The sequence below is a fragment of the Dendrobium catenatum genome, unplaced genomic scaffold (genome assembly GCF_001605985.2).
Source record: "Dendrobium catenatum unplaced genomic scaffold, ASM160598v2 fragScaff_scaffold_527, whole genome shotgun sequence".
Lineage (NCBI taxonomy): Eukaryota > Viridiplantae > Streptophyta > Magnoliopsida > Asparagales > Orchidaceae > Dendrobium > Dendrobium catenatum.
Genome location: NW_021318989.1, coordinates 24,784 through 33,910, shown reverse-complemented (window position 1 = coordinate 33,910; position 9,127 = coordinate 24,784). Strand labels below are relative to the sequence as shown.

Sequence of the window (9,127 nt, the reverse complement as noted above, 5' to 3'; positions counted from 1 at the left end):
GAGATGGATTTGAATCTCTTGAGGATATGGGAATATTAGAAATTGCTAACCTTTCACTTGATGAGCCTGAATTAGAAGCTATGATATTTATTGAAGATGATATAGAAACTCAAAGACAAACCACTGAAGAAGCTAATCCTATCATTCCTTCTATTGAATAGTTGAAATTTCATGTGATGGACAATTTATCTTCTTGTTTTTGTTGATGTACTAGACATTTAAATATTTAATGCTTACTTTTATTTCAATTTCTTTGTCATTTCAAATATTACACTTTGATTAATTTCTTAATTTTTATGTATTATTTATATATTATAATGCCGTATCCGCGCCGTATCCGTATCCTGTATTTTTAAGGATTGGCGTGTCCCGTATCCGTATCGTGTCGTATCCATATCGCCGTATCCGTATTGGTGCAACATATATTAACACAACAACTCTAACGATGGGATTAATTTTGAAGAGTTAAAAAAAATGCATAGACAATTTTGGACTTCTCATCATTGATATTAGATTTTCCTTTAACACGATATTAAACCGGTTGAATTGAGAGAAAATGTGATCACAATGTCAAATGAAACCTTGAACTGATTGTTGAATATTATCAGTGAAAGTAATGCACAAATAATATATCTCCCCCTTTTTCTTTCTCTCTCTAGAGTGTTTTAGAGAGAGAGAGAGGCTCTTGGATGGCTAGAGGAGGTGGCATTAGGTCACCTCCTCCAAATGGTGGTAGGGGAGGCGGCTGGCAAGGAAACCGACAACAATGTAACTACTGGCATTTGGTTGCCCCCGACGGCGAGGCGGAGGCGTCGTATTCCAAGCACACCCCGGTGCCTAAGCCGGAGAGCAGCTCCAACCCTTCTTCGAAGGTGCGGGACACAGTTACTAGGGACTCTTGGAATGAGGTTGTTGCGAGAACTCAGGCCATCATCCGGCGGGGCAAGGAGGATGACTGCCAGTCGGTGCAGCAGCCGTACCCGCTAAGTCCAACACCTGATGTGGGAAGTGGCAGGATCTCTTCTCCTTTCGGGAAGTCAGCACCTCCTATTAGTCGTGCTAGCCCTGAACAGCTTGGCGTTACCATCCAACCTGAGCGGTTGGATTGTTCGCAAGAGTCTGATGCCTCCAGCAAGAATGAATCAGACATAGAGGATGGATCGGAGAATGAGATGGAAGAGTCGGAAGGCCTTTTTGACTCTAATACTGACATGGAGGACGACCTACACTTGTCGGAAACTCCTGTGTCCGCCCAAAACCCTGAGCCGCCGTTAGAGATTATGCCTCCTGTGTAGCTTGATCGCATACAGCCTGCTTCCTCCCAAGTGCACCCTTTTGTCACTTCAATCCCGTGTGATGATTCTTCTCCTAATACAGAGGGGTTTGATAGTTTGGTTTGTAGCTCGAGTGCAGTCATGTGTGGAATGGTTTCTCCTAGCCCTAGGTGTGATATTTCCCATTATCCATCATCTTCTTAGCCCTTTGATACAGGTTCGCGCCCATAAGATGTTTGCGGAAATGCCCCAAGAGCCTAGGGATCTGATTTTTTTCCAAAACAGCCCGTACAGGCCCATTCTACGGATGCTGGAGGCTTATCCCGTGGTCCTTTTGCTTGGAACAAACTTCAATTTGTTCCTTTAGACAAGATGAGTCGAGAGACATTTATTGCCTCGGATGGTGTTTCCATTGAACCAGAGAGGAATGCCGTTTAAGCTAATTTGGCCATGCTTGATCGAGCGCTTGTGGCTAAGCATCTTGGCAAACGCCTTCCCTTATCTTCTCAGTGAACTCAAACGACGTTGGTACCACTTTGGAGACTTCCAAATTATTACCATCGCGCCAAATTCTTTCATTTGCATTTTCCAAAGCATTGATGTTAGGAATGCAGTTTTAATGAGTGGGCCTTGGATTATTGCCGGCAACATCATTGGAATGGACAGATGGACTCCCAACTTCTCTCCTAACTCCCTTCAAGGTCTCCATTCACCCATTTAGATTCGTTTGCCACGGCTTCCTCTCATGTATTGGGATACAAATAACATGACTCGACTTGCCAATATGCTTGGGGAACCTCTGTGGATTGACTCACATACGAGTACTTGGGGAAGATCATCTTATGCAAGAATTTGTGTTAGGATTGATCTCTCTCAAAAGCTTCAAGGTGGGGTATGGATCAATGGGCTCCAAGGACAATTTTTTCAAATAGTCGAATATGAAGGGCTTACAATTTTTTGCTTCGATTGTGGTTACATTGGTCATGCCAAAGGAGCTTGTCTATCTAAGGCTCAAACCCGTGGGCCTCATTCCCCACTGCAGTCGTCGCCGCCAACCAAGGTGTATGCCAAATCAGAGGATGTCCCCCACGCACCCGTTTTTCCTCTTGAGACGAAGAATAAAGTTGTTGAAGAACCCATTCTAAGTGAGGAAAAGGATGACTCCTCCCTTGGAGCTTGGAACCTTGTCGCCCGGAGAAGGAAAGGTAAACCACGGCCTCCTAAAGAACAAGGCACTCGTTCTCTAGCCGAACCTCCTATCCAATTCTCGGCCGATAAGTTACAGTAAATGAAAGAAACTTCTAATAGGATTGTGAACTTTCTCAAGCAACCACCAAAAGTCTCCAAGTCTCGATTTGATAGAGAACTCCTCTGACTTGGGCCTCTCAGTGCTTTGGCCATCTCCCCTAAGAAGAGGAAGAAGACTTCAACAGATTTCATAGGCGGGAACTTGGTCCCCTCAAGTTCTTAATGATTGACCTTTTTTCATTGGTTTGTATTGAGTTTTGTTGCATAATACAAACCAATGAAGATGTCCTCATTATCACTTGAGGGGTTTCTTTATTTTTTTTTGTCTGCGGCTTGGTTTTGGGTGCTTTTCTAGTTGTACCCCTTCCCTTTTTGTCTTTGGGAAGTGCAAGTCTTTCCTCCCACAAGCCTGTTTCTCTACGTGTATCCTTTTTTTTTTCTTTTTCAATATATTTGGTTAAAAAAAAAGTGAAAAAATGCACAAATAGTATATGCAAGCAGTGGAATGAATACTCATTTATAGTATCTCCTTACTTGAAGGAATGTGAATGTGGGAGAAGATATCCAATTCATCAACTTCAGAAATCGTTTGAAATTGTATGAACATTCATACCTAAGTCTATTTAAACTCTTTGTGGTTAATTAAAAAAACAGAAACGATGTTCAGTATGTGAAGATTCGGAGCTCAATTGCTCAATCCCATAATCCTTTGGGTATATTTAGAGATTTTTTTTTGGAGGCCCAGTGCTCAAAGAGTTTACAGTAAATATGCAATTTCAGTTAAATGTAGATAACAAAATTTGTTCATTTAATGTAAATTCTTGCTCATAACTTGTATAATCCATATTATTTCTATGCTACTACGTTCACCTTTTTTGTGATGGCCTTATTCGTACTTGCATTCATCATGGGACTTATGGGCTTCAATAGGGATCCTAGGTATTTATTGAGGCCACATTGATAAATTTTCATCGTCCGTATGCTGATGATGTAATGAAGGGTCTACATCCTGGAGAGGTTTTCTTTAGAGGCAACTGGGAAGTTTAAATTGGTGTTTAATCCTGGTTGACAGGAGACTTCAGGATTTTAAATTTGTGGGGAAAGCTGCAATTAAAGCAAAAAAACTTCAGATGATCCTTTATACCATGCAATTCATGATCATTTGGTTAAAATAGTATAAAAACATGCAATTTGTGTTCATGATTGATCAAGTGATTGCACCTAAACCGTCAATAAGTTTGTTTCTCCTATATTCCTTCTTGGCATGATATTCATGTTCATATTACCTAGGGGCAATGCCATTGGATACTCATCACTTTCCTCTTCTAAGTATATTTGTTGTCCTATACAAGTAAATCCTTGATTTTCATCTCAGTTGAATTTCCTATCTTAAGTTTGTATCGGAACTAATTTAGGACATTAATTTATTCATCGAATTTGAAGGACGTCATAATTTGCCAAATAACATTTTTAAAGAGGGTGCTTTCAGCATCATGGTTTGTGTTTCAAGCATTACTCTCATGCTAGTATTTATATATATGACTGTATCCAAGCTGAAAATATTTGTATCATTGCTGGTGTTGAATTTTTTGGTGGATCTGAAGTCCTGATTTGCATAGTAACTCAGTGGACGATACGTTATCATTTTTGCATTTTGGGATGCTTTATGATGCTTGAAGTATGTCATGTTATTGATAATGAATTTTACTACAACTGAACCTACAATACCGGTTCACAAAGTAAATGTTCTCATGGTATCAAAACAATGTATTGTGCATCATATTCTAGTCTGGCTCATAGTTTCGTATTGACCGTATTTTTAATTTCTTTATTTTGCATATGTCATTTGGATATTTGATTTACAGAATGTTTTTTATGCCTGTTAAGGTCACTTTTAAATTTCGGTTGTTTGATAACAAATTTGAAAAACTTCATCCTGTTCCTGTTTCTGCCTTTCTTTTGTTTAAAATTTTACTTATGGCCTGGTCTTGCCATAATATTATTTGTTACTGCACACTACGTGCGAGTTTCATAACTTTTTGCACTTTCATGTCTCATGCAGTTGTCCTGTATTATCTACTTGTTCTCAAGGAACATGCACGATTCATCCTTGACCATTGTTGTACATACAACCTGTGCTCGTCTGATGTTGAATCTGGTAAGGCTTAGCTCTGTTCATACCGAGGAATTGTATTCAAGCTGAAAATATTTGCATTTACGTAAAATTCATTTTATGGTGGCAACTTCTTCAGTTTTGTGTAGTTGTTGATATTAGGGTCTTGTCTTCTGCTGTGTGCCAGATTCCATTTATCATTTTGCTAGTATTTGTCATTTTAAATATTTGTCTGTATTTTTGCAATGTTTTTTGTACTGTTTCTGCATCCATATTTATTTGAATAGATACATTGATAAACTACCGCATTATTAGGGACCTACATTATGAAAAGAATTACTTCTACGATATTTTTTCTTGCATTCAGGTGTTTTTACTTGAAAATATGATGGTTGTTTTCCTTAGGTGGAGCCTATATATGAGAAAGGCGTTGACCAACAAACTATGGATGATGCTCGTGTTCTACTGGTATGGCTACTAAAGGTTCATTATTTTTGGATCGTGTTTATGTACCATATCCCATTTGTGGTTCCCAGCTCCAAACATCAATTAATAAAGATGTTCATTCGGATATTGCCTCATCTCCAGGGCCGCATTTTGGATGCTTTTGTAGGAAAATTTGGCACTTTGAAGCGCATTGTTCCTCAGGTAAGTTATTTTATTTTAAAACTTTTTTTTAGAGAACTTTTGTTAAGTTGCTTTATTTTGATTTGTAATGCTAATCTTCTGCATTTAACTACTATATTTTAATGTTAAGCTGTGTTTGTTTTTTGTTTATTCTTTCATGCTTTAAGTTATGCTGTTTAACATTGTCATGTGCATGAGGAAAATCTCTTTATTGTATTGTTGATTGACTTTGGGAGCCTATATATTGGCATACAAAAGAATACATAAAGGAAACCAAAAAAAGAAGAATATCCTCAATTATTAGGAGATAAAATTATTTCTCGCTAATATAACACTCCCAATGCTAGAGACCTACCTAATACTGTCATACACCAACTCACCCTCAAGCTATAGGTGACCTTAAGCTTTGGTAAGATATCCTCTTATTCTGAAATGAAAACATGAGCAACAATTTTTCCGGGAAAAAACAAGAGTAACAATTTTCCTGAAAAAAATAAAATTTTGTATGAAATGATAAACAACTTCAACATGTTTGTTTATATAAAATATTAATTCTGGCAATTTAAATAACTATTTGATTGTTACAATATAATGTTCATGGGTTGAGTAATGAGAAAAATGAGCTCTTCCAAAAGAGTTTCTAACTGCATTGTTTCTCATGTAGAGTGAGCTATAGTTATGCACTCAAATTCAACATTTGATGTATTCACAATAATTTGTCTCTTACTTTTTTTAGATTACTAGATTACCATAAACAAAAATACAATATTGGTTGACTTCCTGTTTTCAATTGCTCCACTTAATCGGCATCTGAGAAAGTTTTAATATTTGGTTGCTCAATTTTAGTATATAGTAACCCTTTTTTAGGAAGTTTTTTCATGTACTTGAGAATTCTTAGAATGACCCAGTGTTTCTATTTTGGATTTTGTATTTTTTAACTAACCATTCCAAAGAAGAATGAAATGTCAACCTTGGTAAATGCCGATAAATGCCATGATCTGCCTGCATACATCAACCTGCATAAATTTGCACGTGCCTTCATCCCCTTCAATTCACAAGTACAGTGTTTTGATCCGTGAGTACTCCCGTGATCTGCCTCAATTCTTCGGGACTATCACTCAAAGTGAAACACCACTTAGTTTTCATACGATCTACTTCATAATAGCAGTTTAAGCTGCCTTGTGCATGCATGACCATTCCAACTTACTGCATTGGGATAAATAATTAAAATAGATTGCTGTATAATTAAAAAAAAATTATTTTTACAAAAAATAAAAAGGTATTTGCTGATTTCTAAGATCTCATGCCGTTGATCTTTTATCCGGGCAGGATCATTTTTAACTTGAAGACCCTGTGCGGTTGTATCTTTGATCTTGGTGGGATGATTTGTAATTTGAAGACCTCGCACAGTCGTATCTTTGATCTGAGCAAGAAGAATCAACAACAAGTGTTGTCCCAACCTCCCTTTGCGGGGAGGCGACACAGGGAGGTTATTGGAATTTAAAAAAAGCTTTATGTAATAAAATAAAATACTAAAATATATAAATAAATAAATAAAATATTAAGAAATAGGTACCGCCAATATCAAGATCCCGCGTCATCGTATCTTTGATCTAGACATGATTTTAATCGGAAGACCTAGCACCATTGTATCTTTGATCCATATGAGAAGAACCAAAGGCAAGTGACTCCCAACCTCCTCTCACAGGGAGGGCAAATTATTAGGTCCGGTCATCGGACATAAAAATAGGTTCAGACATCCAATTAAAACTTGCCACGTGAAGTGCGCTTTGACTGTGCTTTTTGACTGTGCTTTAGGTGTGCTTTGACTGCGCTTTACCTGTGCTTTAACTGCGCTTTACCTACGCTTTAGGTGCGCTTTGACTGCGGTTTGCCTATGCTTTACCTGCGCTTTTGACGCGCTTGACTTAAAATAATATTTTATTGGTGTCCGGACGTATCTCTACGTCCTGTGACCGGACCTAATAATTTGCCCACAGGGAGGTGAGTAGTCGGATTTTTCTAAAAAAAAGAAAGAAAAAGAGAGCTTTTGGAGAGCAAATTGAGAATAAGTAAATAAAAATAATTTTTTAAATTAAATAATAGAAATTGATCCAAAATTCAATTTCTATTAATTTAATGGAGCAACAACAACAACAACAACATCAAATCTTTGTCCCACTACGTGGGGTCGATTATATGAATCATTTTTGTCCATTGTGTCCTGTTAAAAGTCATATTCTCGTTTAAATCTAATAAAAAAGATCATTTCTAATATTTTCTAACCAAGTCTTTTTAGATCTACCTCTACATTTCTTAACAAAAGTTAAATCCAATACCTCTACTTTCCTAATCGGGTCATCGGAAGGCTGCCATTTATGTGACCAAACTATCTAAGGCGACTCTCTCTAATCCTATCTTCCACTGGCTGTACTCCAACCTTTTCACGTATATGCTCATTTCATATGCTCTCTCTAAGGGTAAAGCCACTCATCCACCTGACTGGTTAAATAAAAAAAATTATTTTAATTTTCTCTCAATTAGTTAATCAATTAATTAATTGATTAATCAATTTAAAATATCTTTTAATTAATTGATTAATTAATTAATTTTAAAAAATGATGAATACTTTTTTTAATTAATTAAATATAAATGGTTACACTAAAATCATCTGGAGTACAACGGTCCAACTGACCCAAACTCAAACTCCAAAACTACAAAATTCCAAACCAAACACTAAGAACAAAACTCAACCCAACTCAACTCAACTCAAACCAATGCCCAATAACATAAAGCTCCTAGCAAGTTCCTAGTAGTGCGGCTGCAAATAATTAAACAAGAATAAACGAGATGGCCGGTAAAACGAACCTCACCTATTGATACACTCCTTATAATGATAATCTTCATGTTGGAATTTGGAACTAGCCCTATCTAGTAATGCGCTATCTTATCCTTCTGCCTGGTCACTTTTCATAACACTGGTCTTTTTTTGTCTAGCTAAAGGATTTATTATGCATATGCTTCATTTAAGCAGATAAGTCAACAATGAACTACTTTATTAGACAGTTAATAGGCATCTCTAAAGCCTTATATGAATGACCTAGCAAATTAGTAGTTGTTTTACTAGTTTAGTTTCAAATTTAACTTAGAAGCTGACGGGACTTTTAGACTACAAATTTATTTTATGACTAATTCAAAGCATATTGAATAACTCTTTTGCGATTGAATTTTGTTTAATGGAACAACTAAAGTTTGACAATAGATGGATAACATGAGAAATAATTTAACTTCTCCGGATCGACTACACTGCTGCTACCAAAGAAAATCGTTTCAATTCTGCTTTTTTATGTTTACCGTAATAATTCTTATTGTTCTGACATCTTGTTTAAATTCCCAATTAAATAGCTAGTAGAAGAAGGCGAGGAAGGCAAAGAGCGCTCCATCTTAAGGTTGAAACTTGAAGTTCCAATGCAGGTAACCATGAGTTCTTCCTGATACTTTGAAAATAGGCTTGCTACTATTGCTAATTTTTTTTAAAACCACATTTGTTTTAAATGTTTTATCTTTCTTTTCAGTGTTCACATTGTTATTTCTTTTAGCATTTCATTTCTGCTTGTAATATATAGGAATATAAAAACTTACTAATTTTAATGTTTGGAAGAAGTCTTATAGGCTGGATTTGAAACCCTAGGAGAGCAGATTTTAAGGAAATATGATGGAAAATGCTCTACAAGTTTGCGTAGTTATGTTCTGTCTTATATGTTGATACTGCACTTTTATTAACTCTTTACTGGCAGTTGAATGACTTGAAGAAGTGCTAAGTACTTAGGATTAAATGAATAAGTAACGGTGATTATGATTAATT

General features: G+C 36.5%; 1 protein-coding gene across 1 annotated transcript in view; it reads left to right on the top strand.

The window, feature by feature from the left end:
• The window catches only part of LOC110093497 (probable transcription-associated protein 1), a 17,723-nt gene extending 8,955 nt beyond the window's left edge, over positions 1-8,768 (top strand). The window contains exons 6-9 of the mRNA XM_020818404.2: positions 4,585-4,680; positions 5,041-5,103; positions 5,224-5,283; positions 8,668-8,768. Coding sequence (XP_020674063.2) covers positions 4,585-4,680; positions 5,041-5,103; positions 5,224-5,283; positions 8,668-8,757 — 309 coding nt within the window. The 3' untranslated portion in view covers positions 8,758-8,768. The remainder of the gene's footprint in view (positions 1-4,584; positions 4,681-5,040; positions 5,104-5,223; positions 5,284-8,667) is intronic.
• The last annotated feature ends 359 nt before the right edge of the window (positions 8,769-9,127 follow it).